Here is a 14,270-nt window from a genome sequence, read left to right as displayed (position 1 = left end):
GTCTCAGTTATGAAGAAAGACTGGCCGAGTTGGGTCTGTTTACACTGGAGAAGAGGCGCTTAAGAGGTGACATGATAACTATGTATAAATATATAAGGGGATCATATAATAACCTCTCTAATGCTTTATTTACCAGTAGGTCCTTCCAATGGACATGAGGGCACACTCCGTTTAAAAAAAAGGGAGGTTCCGTTTAAATATTCGGAAAGGATTTTTTGCTGTGAGAGCTGTGAAGTTGTGGAATTCCCTCCCCGAATCAGTCGTGCTGGCTGATACATTATATAGCTTTAAGAAGGGGCTGGGAGATAGCTCTTAGTACAAGTTGATCCAGGGACTGGTCCGATTGCCATCTTGGAGTCAGGAAGGAATTTTTTTCCCCTCTGCGGCAAATTAGAGAGGCTTCAGATGGGGTTTTTTTGCCTTCTTCTGGATCAACTAGAAGTTAGGCAGTTTATATATAGGCATTATGGTTGAAAGTGATGGAAGTACATATTTTTTCAACGTAACTTATTATGTTACTAATGTGTGAGATATATTTACCCTAAACGGGAAATATGGATTAATATGTTGAGGTCTTTAATTTAAAGGGAAAAGCCTGCTGTTTTGTAGCAGAAACATAGTGATACAGGGTCAGCCTTTCTACATAAGTACCAGAAGCTCATTTTGTGAGCCCAAACCTGAGTGGGCTCCTTGAACTTTTCCACATTTTGTCACATTACAGCCACAAACATGAATCAATTTTATTGGAATTCCACGTGAAAGACCAATACAAAGTGGTGTACACGTGAGAAGTGGAACGAAAATCATACATGATTCCAAACATTTTTTACAAATAACTGCAAAGTGGGGTGTGCGTAATTATTCAGCCCCCTTTGGTCTGAGTGCAGTCAGTTGCCCATAGACATTGCCTGATGAGTGCTAATGACTAAATAGAGTGCACCTGTGTGTAATCTAATGTCAGTACAAATACAGCTGCTCTGTGACGGCCTCAGAGGTTGTCTAAGACAGCTCTGTCCAACTGGCGGCCCGCCAGGCTGTATACTGCGGCCCGCGACACTGTGGCCAAATCTGAACTGTCTATGCTGTGCGCGCACCTCCCCTAACTAATCCGATTACCAAACAGGCAGCCTGTGCGTCTCCACATTGAGCACTGTCTCCCCGCGCCTTCAGTAAAGTCTCCCTGCTTGATCCAGTCAGTCTCCTCCGTGCTGATAGGACTGCCAGATGTGATGTCACAAGCCCCGCCCCCTCGCGGCACAAGCCAAGCCCCCCCGCAGGTCCCATTAAATTTGGCAACTTTCCCTGCGGCTGCGCGATCGTCATCCAGTCTTTTACCACCTGCTGCCTCAATTTGGTCCCTAAACTTGCTGCTGATGCCTGCATCATACTACCAGAGCCTGTCCTAAAACTGGTGAGCCTAACTGCAGAAGTAATGATTTTTAGTGCAATACCCAGAGCACATGGGACAAATCTGGGCCAGAAGTCAGTGAACCAGTTGTGGGTTCCTATTACATTTCAATGCTGGAGGTCAGTGTTCAATTTGATACAGGAGTACCAGTTGTTGCTGAGGGTTATTGTACCATTTTATGTGGGTTTAATGTGCCTTTTAATGAGTGCTGTAAAATGTTTCCTTGTGTATAAATGTTGAGGATTATTCTGGTCTATATCAATCTATTGTGCTACTAAACCTGTAAAATTTTGTTTTGTAGTCTTGTATGTATGTATGCATGTATAACTTTATTTAGAAAGCACTACAAGGATACACAGGGCTGTACAATTTTACAACAGAGAAACTTACACACAGGGAGGACAAGTATTATAATAAATACAATAAATAAGTGTAAATACACAGTGCAATGTGGTATAATTTACGGTAGGAAGGAGGTCTCTGTCCTGTAGAGCTTACAATCTAAGTGTATGTATAAATATTTTGGGGTCCCACTGATCACTGAATCTCCTGTATTAGGGCACTATGCTAATCTGCACATAGTTATGGCAATATTTTTCAAGATAAATACAGAGGGTGCTGGAGTGACTTCTTGACACTCAAAATGCTGTTTTTTGTGCTAGAGTAGAGGAAGCAATATACCATAATCTGGCATGGAAAAATGTATGCACTACTATGGCTTCACTTTGATGCCAGTGGTTCACCTGTTCTGTTTCTGGTCTTTGAGTTTGTAGCAGTGCTGTGGCAGTGTATGTACCAGGCATTCTCTTAATGCTTTGTCAGGATATGTACCTACAGTAGGTGTCACTGGTGCTGACCTTGTAATATAGGTCCCCAGTTTGTGAATAAATGCTCCCAAAATACATTAATTTAGCTCTATGTGTCATTTTGACAATTCTTACAATTTATTTATTGATTTTCTATTTTACACTATGAAATGGGGAGCTTGTACTTTGCAGCAGAGGCAGGAGAAAAACACATTCTTACCTGTGCGCTCAGTGTCGGACTGGGCCGCCGGGACACCAGGAAAAATCCTGGTGGGCCCCGGCGGCCCAGTCCGACCTTTGCCAGCGCTCCCCCTACTGACTGTTCCTCCCCTGACGCGTTCAATTTATACGCGTTCAGGGAGGACATCGGGTGGGGGCCCCTGGGGGTGTAGGGGACACGGCTGGCTGGGGCACCTGCAGGGCCCCCCGGTGGGCCCTGCACCCCCCAGTCCGACCCTGTGTGCGCTAGCTCCCTCTCTGCAGTTTCTACAGATGCCAGAATGTGTGTTGTCTAAAAATGGGTGTGGCAAAGGGGTGTGTCTTGATAAGAGGGTGTGGCTTTTACATACATGGGCGTAGTCAACATTTGACTACCAATATCGGCCCTCCGCCACGTAGGTCAAAGAAATTCCGGCCCTCGGTACCACAGAAGTTGGACAGCACTGGTCTAAGAGAATATGAAGTCCAAAGAACACACCAGACAGGTCAGGGATAAAGTTATTGAGAAATTTAAAGCAGGCTTAGGCTACAAAAAGATTTCCAAAGCCTTGAACATCCCACGGAGCACTGTTCAAGCGATCATTCAGAAATGGAAGGAGTATGGCACAACTGTAAACCTACCAAGACTAGGCCGTCCACCTAAACTCACAGGCCGAACAAGGAGAGCGCTGATCAGAAATGCAGCCAAGAGGCCCATGGTGACTCTGGGGGAGCTGCAGAGATCTACAGCTCAGGTGGGGGAATCTGTCCATAGGACAACTATTAGTCGTGCACTGCACAAAGTTGGCCTTTATGGCTCTGCGCTTCCTCATCGCGCGAAACGCGTCGACTTTGTAACTGGCACAAGAGAGGACCCGTATTGACGGACTCGGCACTTACCGGTGACGTCACCGGAGGGAAGGGAACAGCGTCCACGCCACTTCTGGTGTCTGTTTAGGGCTAATCCCTTTATTTTGTGCCTGTGATTGTGTGGAGGGTATAGGTCGGTTTTATTAGCATACTGTGTGCAAATACGCAGCGACCATTATACTCTTATGCCCATCTGCATTTTCATTACCTGCTAGAAGTTATATCGAGCTAATTTAGTTACCGAGTGCTCTCTATTTGGTTGTATAGCCGCGATTTTTATTGTCAGCTGCTTAACATTGCATTTCTTATGTGAATAAGCCAATTAGGGAGCTAATATCTACATGGTGCTCTGAGGCTCTGTCTTTTTTGCCTACTAACTGGGGGGTATTGAGAATTTTTAACTTACTTTTTTATGGAATATCCTTTTTGAGGTTGTAAATATGGGCCAGATTAATGAATTCCATTTTTAAATAAATTGAATTCTGTTGGGGGAAGGATATTTATTAATTGATAATTCAAGGGCAAATTATCTGTAGGTACTGTTTCCCTTCTTTGTATTAAATGAATTTCTGCTTATTGTGATATTCTCCTGTATATAGAAATTATTTGATATTTTTATTTAGTGATTTGTGTGAATTTAATACTGTACAAAACTGATTTTACTATGTTGTAACATATTGATTTATTTAAATAAATATAATTTGATTTTTAACATATTGGGTGGTTATTAAGCGCCAACTCTTTTTGAAATAATTTTTGAGCACTTCATGGATTAGTCTGGAGGAGGGCAGCTAAATATAATCACTATCACTATACATTGATATTATATGTAGGCCTTTCGCATTTACTCACTAGTGTGTGTGTTTTTTTTTTTTTGTGTTTTTTTTTAGCGCAGATAAGGTTTATATTTATATTAACTGCTTAACATGTAAAAATAAATAAAGGTAGGAACAATTGCTGCCTATATTTAAAAAAAGGTAGGAACAATAGATGACTATAAATTTACCTTTAATGCCAGGACTGGAGGGGTTCGATATTGGTTTGATACCCTCCACTAACTGCTCTGCTCCTTTTGATAGAGAAGCATCAACAAGAATATCTGTTTCATCTAGATCATCGCATGCTCCTCCAATCTGAAGAAAGTGGAGCTCTCCACCTAAAAATAAGAGGCCAACATGTTTACGTACAGTAGAACTTTTTTTAAACAGGAAAAAGAATACACACTTTTAAGCAAATTATTTTTGGGTGCATTTCACAGCAAGCATAAGCACTACTTGACTTGCTTGTAAAGTTAACTGCCTATATCTGCACCAAAAAAACTGCCAGGAGACCTTGATGCTGGTTGTTGGTAGGAGGCAGTAAGTAAAGCAGCCAGGATGACATTTCTATTACACCCAACAAAAAAAATGTTATAACATTATCTGTGTTTTCAAGTGTTAAAAAAAACAAAAAAAGGAAAGTAATTTTAATTGTAAGGGTTTAAGTTTCCAGGGCTAAGGATTTCTTCTGCATTAGCTGCCAGCTCTCCAAGATTGTAAACTCTAATAAACAGGGTACATTCAGTTTGATGCTTGTTTCTTTGTTACATTGCTTACAAATTGATTGTTTTGTACTTTTTGTATGCTAAACCAGTGCAAAGTACAGCACTGTTGATGCCTAGGCCGCAGCCACACATGGCGTACTGTAGGCAGGCAGAGAGAAGCGGATTCGCTCTCAATAGCAGCTCCATTAAGTGGCACTGTCAGCCTCAGTGCAGCTACACGGAGCAGAGATTAGGCGAAAAACATAAAAGTATGCATTTCTGGCCTAATCTCCACTCAGGCCGACACTGTGTCTGTCAATGCAACTACACATTTTAAAAAACACAGGTAGAGAGAAGCATTATATGTAAATGCTTATAGACATTCCATAAAAACAATGCAAGAGACGAAAAGGGAAAAAATCCATTACAGCGAGATAGAGAATGTAAATGGTTTTGGGGAAAAAAATGGACAAGCATGTCTAAATCAATGGGGTGGGTATGGGAACATTAAAAAGGAGATTAAGAAACAAAATAATCATAGAATGAAAGGAAAAGTGATTCTCAACAGTATCACAACTAAAAATTTTTCATTGGTAAATTTTCAAATGTAAATTTATATTAAAAGCCAAATTTGTTTATCCCTTCTGTGCTCTGGTTCTCACACTGTAGATGTAGTTTATATTAAATTTGATATTTCCACAGCGCTTTACATGAATTATACATCGAGTTAATAAGTAACAAAAGTGCCACTCCCCCCCCCACCCCCAAGCAGTGCATATTTCATATATTATATTAGCAAAGTATGGCTGGTGAACTCCTTAGAAAAGGGGAATATGCAGAAGATACAGAAACCCTAGTGAAGGTACTACAGTCAGTCTTTACTAGGCACAATGCTAAATAAAGAATACCATCATCCTTCACTAACCGCCCACAAAACAAAACGTGGGGCAGAAGTAGAGCCATTAGGTGTGCATAAAACTGAAGATAACAAAAACACCTGCTCTTTTTATTTCTAAGAAACATCTATAATTCAATTCTTACCTTTTGTGCAAGCACACAAGCGGTCTGTGCCTGAGCAGTACACAACCGACAAAAATGGATCCACATCTTCCGTGCCCTCTTTTTGTGGTGGATCAACTTTAGCCATTATTTCAAAAGTTGACAGATCTATTATTTTTACATATCCAGCTTGAGTAGTTACAACCAGGTGCCCCAAACTCTGCATGTCACATTTCTTTTCTTTCCCATTGACATGTTTAGGAGTTAAAGGGGTTTCTTCTGAAGATTCTTCAGAGTCATCCTCTCTATTATCTAAAATATCTGGCTGTAGCAAAATAAGTGAGGTAATTGCATCTTGAGGGTCCTTAATATGTAAAAATTTTACTGGATCCTCCTCCAACGTTACTATCCTGGTGGTATAATTCATTTTGTAAATCACAAGATAACCCCCACTCACAGTTCTCTTGTCAGGCTGAATAATTAAAGGATCATGAACTTCAGATGAAGACTCACAGGGGATAACATTGATGCTGGTGCCATTCACTACACTTAAACTAGGTTCTACTTCTCCTTTCCTTCTACTACAAAGTGCAGAATTTAATTTATTTAAATTATTCAAGGCCTCAACTTGATTTATTGCACTCAATGGCTCTGCTGGACATTTTTGTAATGCTACTAAAAGGTGGACACCATCAGAACATGGGATAATGGAATCAACACATAAGTTCTCCTCTTCTGCAAACTTGGGAAGTCGCAAACACTGCACTAAGGTCCCAGGTTTGGGAATCATTGAAGTCCACTTATCTGAGTCAGGAGATGTCAGATTAGCAGTAGCCTCAGCAAACTGCTGTATGTATGTAACAGGGGGATCCTGTAAAAGTAGTTGTTCCTGGTTATCAAGCTCCATCTCAATGATTTGTGGCACAGTGAACCCATCATCATGTAAACTTTTACTCATAATATTGTTCATCTGAGAAAAGAGTTTCCCTGCTTTTTCATCAGACTCCTTGATGCTGTAAAGCAACAACACCGGTAGAGTCCGTTTTACAAGAGGAGAATTAAGTTCAGAATTGGTGCCAGATTCATCAGTTGAGCCCTGATCAGAAGCGCTCTCACCTGGAGTCCTACTTAAAGCATCCAAAGACCTTCGGGAATTACTACTAGTTGGGGAAGAAGCAGGAGATCTGTATGTTAGTAAACCACCAGTCACTAAGCAAGGAAAGGGAATGTTGTGCTGTTCTAAATGCTTCTCCTTTGTCTTTTCACTTTTGCAACTAGCTAAAGAAGGGTTAGCTCCAAGTTCCTCTAAATCCTTTACAGTATCTTCAAGGACATTTGCAACAATTTCCCACTGTAGTTTCTCTGGCTGCTGGAGTACGCTGAGGGCTGTTATATCCAGACTCATCTCCAGGGTTTCCTTTTGTGATGTGTGCCCTACAAAAATAAATACATTACTACAAAACTTACAGAAATCTTTAATGACTTTTATAAAGAAATTTATATACAATACAAAGAAAGATTTATACAGGTATGGGACCCATTATCCAGAATGCTCGGGACCTGGGGTTTTCCGGATAAGGGATCTTTCCGTAATTCCTACCTTAAGTCTATACAAAAAAATATTTAAACAGTAATTAAACCCAATAGAATTGTTGTTTTTTAAATTAAGGATTAATTATATCTTAGTTGGGATCAAGTACAAGGTACTGTTTTATTATTACAGAGAAAAAGGAAGCCATTTTCGAAATGTGAATTATTTGATTAAAATGGAGTCGTATGGGAGATGGCCTTTCCGTAATTCGGAACTTTCTGGATAATGGGTTTCTGGAGGTTTATTTATTTATTTTTTGTTCTTGTTGTTTGTTTTTTGTCTTGTTTTTTTTAAGCAGATTGTAAAAAGGGCATTTCTATTTTAAACTGCCGCTACTATAGTAAATTCCTAATGATTTTTTTCCAGCATGGAAAATTAATTATTTAATAAGCGCTATGCTTCTATAGATATTCTTGGCAATAGGGTAACATTCATAATCACCAGAAGCACAAGTGGTAACTGGAGTACAAGCTATAGCACTGAGGTTACTGCATCTTCCAGTACACTAGAGCAAGCTACAGGCTGTATTACCAGTTTAGCCCCAGTAATGATATATTTTTTGCCAATATCTAAACTACATATTTTGAATTAGCATAGTGACTATAACTTGAAAGATCAGAGCAAGGATCTAAACTATTCTCCACTCATATTGTCTACAGAATCTACTCATCATAATTTCACTTAATCCCTTAGAACTGACATATCCGATATAGCCAATATTAGATTATTGCAATCTGTTGCATAAACAAATACACAAAACTTACAGGCATTAAGGCTCTGTTATGGATGCATCGCAATGCACAAAACTTGAAAAAAAAAAAAAATTACCGTGTTTTTTTTACCCACAATCTGTTGTTCCGTTCTGTTTGGCACCCCCAGTGACCAGCCAAAAAAAAAAAAAGCTAACAAGACCGGGGCACTTTGCTCCCTAAAGAAGAGCACCAAATTGCCCCACCCTCCTCCTTAGGTTGCAGGTAAAAAGGTGAGGCCGAGATCTGCAACCAAGTAACCTGTGAATATATGTCTTTGAAAGAAACACAACCCTGGGGTTTAAAATTAGTAATAATAGACATGGGGTCAGTGCTCCCAGACTTTAATTTATTTTTTTTGTTTTACCAGAAAAAAAACAGAAGTGTACACTTACCAGTCACAGAGTCAGACCTAGAACGTTCTTCACTATCTGAATAATCCAGTAAGTCATCACTGGTAGGGGGGAAAAAAAGGCTTTTAAAAGCTTTCTTTATATTATCATAATACAAATAGCCAAATATTGTTTGCTTTATTATAGGCTCCTGGGTTTGCTTTTATAATTGTAAATCCTTAAACAACTAGGATAAACAAAAGAGGGGGGGAATTAAGTGGACATTATTTACATCAGGCATCAGACTACTCAAACAAAAAAAATCATGAAAATGTGAAAATTCTGAAGGTTAACAAATTTAAATTTTATAGATACATACAAGCTTCATACACATATAAAAGTTTAATATTGTTACTGTTTACAGCTCCATTTACAGTACAAAGTTTTTTATACTAGTAGGGATAAAAATGGGTTTTTACTAGAAAGTCAAATATTATGCCCAACATTTCTATCAGTTATAAAAAAGCAAACAGTTAAAGAAACCAGTGAAAGTATGTTTGGTGCATTGATTTCAGAAAAATGGAGAGATCTACCTGTCACCTTCTAATTTCGGGATATCAGAACAGCTGGATGAATCCTCAAGCCATGCCAGTGTTGGCCTTCTAGCTTCTACAGCAGAATTAGGGTCTCCAGATAGTACCAACAATTGTACTATTGCAGGGTCATATGCATTTACCTCAAATTTTAAGTGCACCTTAAATAGAGAAAAAAAATTAAATGTAGCAACATAAATTAAAATACTTTTCTTGTAAAGTAATGACTAGTTTGTGTTTATTAAAGTACATTACGTGTAGTGCAAGGAACAAGCAGCACAACTGTTAGAATTACTTGCTTGTAATTTATTATTTATTGGTATATGACAGCTCCCACTTTAGACAATAATCTGTACATAATACATGCATACCATCACAATGAGATGTGGATTTAAGGTTAATTTAAAACGAATAAAATTAAAATGTGCTTATTTTAAAACTTGAACCTAAACTGATGAGCCTTTCAAATTAATTTAATCACTATGTTACTGGAAAGCCAATACAACTTGAATCCAAAGGGAACAATATCTGATTAAAGAGAACTGCAGCAAAAGTGCTTACCTTCATGAGTTTAGAAACATCCCATACACATATCTTCCCTCTTTTTGTTGCAGCAGCTAAAAAATGCGGACAATTTCCAACCCCAAAACAGGATATCCTATCTGTGCCATCTGCGAAAGGGAACTGTGCTGGACATGTTGCTAGTGTTACGGAAAGGGGTACATTCTGTGTGTGTTCACCTTTGACAAAGGGGCAGATTGGGGAATGTCTTTCATGCTCCGACCTGAAAGAAAATTAATTATAAAGATTTTTTTTCTTTAATCTAGAGAATATTAAGTGTAGATTTTTTTTTCTTTAATCTAGAGAATATTAAGTGTATTACTTATGGCAGCATGTAATTTAAAGGAGACATATCCTATAAAAATGATGACTGTACCAGTGAATTATACTCCTCTAGATATAGAAGGATTGTGCTTAAAAAAAGTTGTGTTTCGGACTGATTTATTGAGAAATTGCACAAAAAACCCATTAGTCGCACCCATCTGTTCCACTTCCTGCTGGCTGAATTCTCTGGATGTGCAGGGGAGCTGGCGACTCTCAGTACTTTGCACTGTGGCATAAGAACCAATCAGCAGCTAGGCTGACCTGAAAGGGAACTGAAGCCTGTCTCTGCTTGTGTGAGCTATGGGCTGTGATTGGCTCTCCCCTTCCTACTGTGTTTCTGGTAGAGACTGTTAGGACATGCCCACCCCTCATTTTAAACAAGGACAGAGAAGTGATAGGATCTATAGGGAGCTCCAATAAAGGGGCTATTTTAACAGATAGGGTTAATGTTTGGCCCAAAGGGAAACCAGCACCACATATTATTCATAATTGCCTACAAAATTAGGGTCATGCATATAAGACACATGCCTTGCTGAGGCTTCCCTCCTGAGCCACACAACCTGCACTCTGCAATACTGTGTTGTTTACCCGCAGCTGTAAAAAAAAAAAAGCAGCAGGGCAGGGGTGGTCCACTATGATTTGACATTCTTTCCCCAGTTTTTTCTCAGTAAGTAAAAATTGGTGACCTTTTAAAGTTTTATTTTTTTTAATTCTCCAGTTTGAAAAAACAATGTATGGTTGTCAGTGAGCTAGCAACCAGGCTGCTGATTTAGTGACAGACTAGAACACCAATGAGACAAAGACTTAACAGAATTTATTAAAAAAATAAATAATCTGGCCTCAGAATCAACCTGAGCTACGTACTCAAGCAACCAGAAATAAGCAGAACAATTCAAGAGCACAACAATAGAAGAAGAAATGATAGTAGAACTTTACTTGCTAATAATCTGCACATTTGTATAAAATACAAATATTTAGCCATTTTGTACTCTCTTAATCAAGTGATAATTTATCACTAGACTTCTAAGAGTGAATCAATAACATACGTACACTGTAACTACTTACCATGGTTCATCAGTAGGTTCCCAGCACACTAAGCATACACTACAAGTGAAGCACATGGCCCGGTCATCTCCTGAAGAAGCCGGCTAGAAAGATGGGGGGAATAAGATTACTATAATTTAAAATATTTGGAATGCAGAGAATCCACTGTAACTGAAGTATAAAAGCATGCAATATTTACAAGGGCAAACACATACAGTATGGAAGAGGGAAATGTTGGCATACCAAAACTTTTCTTGCCACAAATGATTTTAATGGAAATATATAACTTTACATTGCTTCAGGGTTCAATTAATGATATGTGCAACCTATTGGCAAATTATATTTCTCACACTAAGCCTTATATATGTCTCTACCTTAAATATATAGGCAATGGCTTCACTTCTGGAAAATGCCTGTCCCATAATTACATTTAATAGAATTAAATAAAAGTAAATCAGTTAACCATACATGCAATTGTGTTTATTATACTTTTACAACATTTCCATCCTTAAACTGTAATAAAACTTCAAAATAATCAAGGATGCACAGAATACAATTCAGGATTCACCCAAACTTAATCAGAACCCTTAAAGGGGAACTATTGTGAAATTAATAATTTGTAAAAAAGCATAATTGCACTGAGTTATTCAATTCTCTAAAATAATAAAATATTCCATTTATCATTGTGCTCCCAGTCAGAGCTGCCTTTCTCTTAACAGGCCTCAGGCTAGCTCAAATTAATTTGATCCTAACAGTATGTAATATTTTTTACTTTAAAAGTAAGTATTTTTGGTAAACAAATATACACTGCTCAAAAAATAAAGGGAACACAAAAATAAGACATCCTAGATCTGAATGAGTGAAATATTCTTATTAAATAATTCGTTCTTTACATAGTTGAATGTGCTGACAACAAAATCACACAAAAATTATCAACGGATATCAAATTTATCAACCCATGGAGGTCTGGATTTGGAGTCACACTCAAAATTAAAGTGGAAAACAACACTACAATCTGGTCCAACTTTGATATAATGTCCTTAAAACAAGTCAAAGTTAGGCTCAGTAGTGTGTGTGGCTTCCAGGTGACCTCCCTACAATGCCTGGGCATGCACCTGATGAGGTGGCGGATGGTCTCCTGAGGGATCTCCTCCCAGACCTGGAATAAAGCATCCACCAACTCCTGGACAGTCTGTGGTGCAACGTGGCGTTGGTGGATGGAGCGAGACATGATGTCCCAGATGTGCTCAATTGGATTCAGGTCTGAGGAACAGGCGGGCCAGTCCATAGCATCAATGCCTCCGTCTTGCAGGAACTGCTGACACACTCTAGCCACATGAGGTCTAGCATTGCCTTGCATTAGGAGGAACCCAGGGCCAACCGCACCAGCATATGATCTCACAAGGGGTCTGAGGATCTCATCTCGGTACCTAATGGCAGTCAGGCTACCTCTGGCGAGCACATGGAGGGCTGTGCGGCCCCCCAAAGAAATGCCACCCCACACCATTACTGACCCACTGCCAAACCGGTCATGCTGGAGGATGTTACAGGCAGCAGAACGTTCTCCACGGTGTCTCCAGACTCTGTCACATGTGCTCAGTATGAACCTGCTTTCATCTGTGAAGAGCACAGGGCGCCAGTGGCGAATTTGCCAATCTTGGTGTTCTCTGGCAAATGCCAAACGTCCTGCATGGTGTTGGGCCGTAAGCACAACCCCCACCTGTGTACATCGGGCCCTCATACCACCCTCATGGAGTCTGTTTCTGACTGTTTGAGCAGACACATGCACATTTGTGGCCCGCTGAAGGTAATTTTGCAGGGCTCTGGCAGTGCTCCTCCTGTTCCTCCTTGCACAAAGGCGGAGGTAGCGGTCCTGCTGCTGGGTTTTTGCCCTCCTACGGCCTCCTCCATGTCTCCTGATGTACTGGCCTGTCTCCTGGTAGTGCCTCCATGCTCTGGACACTACACTGACAGACGCAGCAAACCTTCATGCCACAGCTCGCATTGATGTGCTATCCTGGATTAGCTGCACTACCTGAGCCATTTGTGTGGGTTTTAGACTCTGTCTCATTCTACCACTAGAGAGAAAGCATTGCCAGCATTCAAAAGTGACCAAAACATCAGCCAGAAAGCATAGGAACTGAGAAGTGGTCTGTGGTCACCACCTGCAGAACCACTCCTTTATTGGGGATGTCTTGCTAATTGCCTTTCATTTTTTACCTGTTGTCTATTCCATTTCCACAACAGCATGTGAAATTGATTGTCAGTGTTGCTACCTAAGTGGACAGTTTGATTTAACAGAAGTGTGATTGACTTGGAGTTACATTGTGTTGTTTAAAGGAGAATGCAAGTCAAAATTTAAAAACCATACTGCCCAATAGTCCTCCTATTGTTTAGTAAAAATGCCACACTTTTGGCTCACCTAATTAAATATTTACTCAGTCACACTTACGTCACATTTTCTAGAACAGGCAGCCATCTCTAAAAAGGTATTCTCCCTTCCTTTCCCTCCTTGCTTCATACTGCACATGTGTTTCATGGATCAAGTTACACACATGCTCAGAGAAGAGGAAGGCTGCCGCTGGCAGCCTACAGGAAGGACAGAGAGATTTCAGTGATGTCACTGTAGTCTTCACACTGCTGTAGGCTGCCAGCACCATATCTCAGAGAAACAAGCAGGGATCTGGGAATTTAGATATGCAGTAAGTACTTAAAAAGAATGCCTTTAAAATTACTTTTAATTTATATTAACCTTTCATTGTCCTTTAAGTGTTCCCTTTATTTTTTTGAGCAGTGTATTTGAGAATATTCTTATTTTCATCATATCTGTCCATTTAGACCATTTAATTTTTATGATAGTTCCCCTATAAAATCAAGTGACTTTTGGTCACACAAATTTACTGTCTTTGTAACCCTTGCTTACCATAATTTGCACATGGAAATCAGGTATCAGATTACTTTTAGCAATTTTAACACTATGTAGTGTTATATATATAGTTTTATATATACTATAGCGTGTTGAAATGTAGTGGTATAAAAGTAAGCATACGGCAGTAACTATGTAAGCCAAATATTTCTACATTCATTTAAATGCAGGAACAAAAGCATTGCCACATAAAATAAATATTTTGTAAAATCACCCCACAACCTATTTTACATAACTTCTAGCAAAATGAGAACTAAAGGTATGCACTGCATATAAGCACCTAAGATCCAGCACAAAAGAATGGTTAAAAACTTGAGTGACTTGCTGCTTAAAGGTTATAGTTATCT

General features: G+C 39.4%; 1 protein-coding gene across 6 annotated transcripts in view; it reads right to left on the bottom strand.

Moving 5' to 3' along the window:
• Positions 1 to 14,270, bottom strand: part of birc6 (baculoviral IAP repeat containing 6) — a 139,256-nt gene that overhangs the window by 114,198 nt on the left and 10,788 nt on the right. For all 6 annotated transcript variants that reach the window (XM_031902932.1, XM_012963792.3, XM_031902934.1 and 3 more), the window contains exons 6-11: positions 11,019 to 11,101; positions 9,630 to 9,852; positions 9,069 to 9,229; positions 8,539 to 8,597; positions 5,846 to 7,237; positions 4,289 to 4,438 (exon numbers count right to left, since the gene is read on the bottom strand). In XM_031902932.1, coding sequence (XP_031758792.1) covers positions 4,289 to 4,438; positions 5,846 to 7,237; positions 8,539 to 8,597; positions 9,069 to 9,229; positions 9,630 to 9,852; positions 11,019 to 11,101 — 2,068 coding nt within the window. The remainder of the gene's footprint in view (positions 1 to 4,288; positions 4,439 to 5,845; positions 7,238 to 8,538; positions 8,598 to 9,068; positions 9,230 to 9,629; positions 9,853 to 11,018; positions 11,102 to 14,270) is intronic.

The sequence above is a fragment of the Xenopus tropicalis genome, chromosome 5 (assembly GCF_000004195.4).
Source record: "Xenopus tropicalis strain Nigerian chromosome 5, UCB_Xtro_10.0, whole genome shotgun sequence".
Lineage (NCBI taxonomy): Eukaryota > Metazoa > Chordata > Amphibia > Anura > Pipidae > Xenopus > Xenopus tropicalis.
This window is presented reverse-complemented; position numbering and strand designations above follow the sequence as displayed.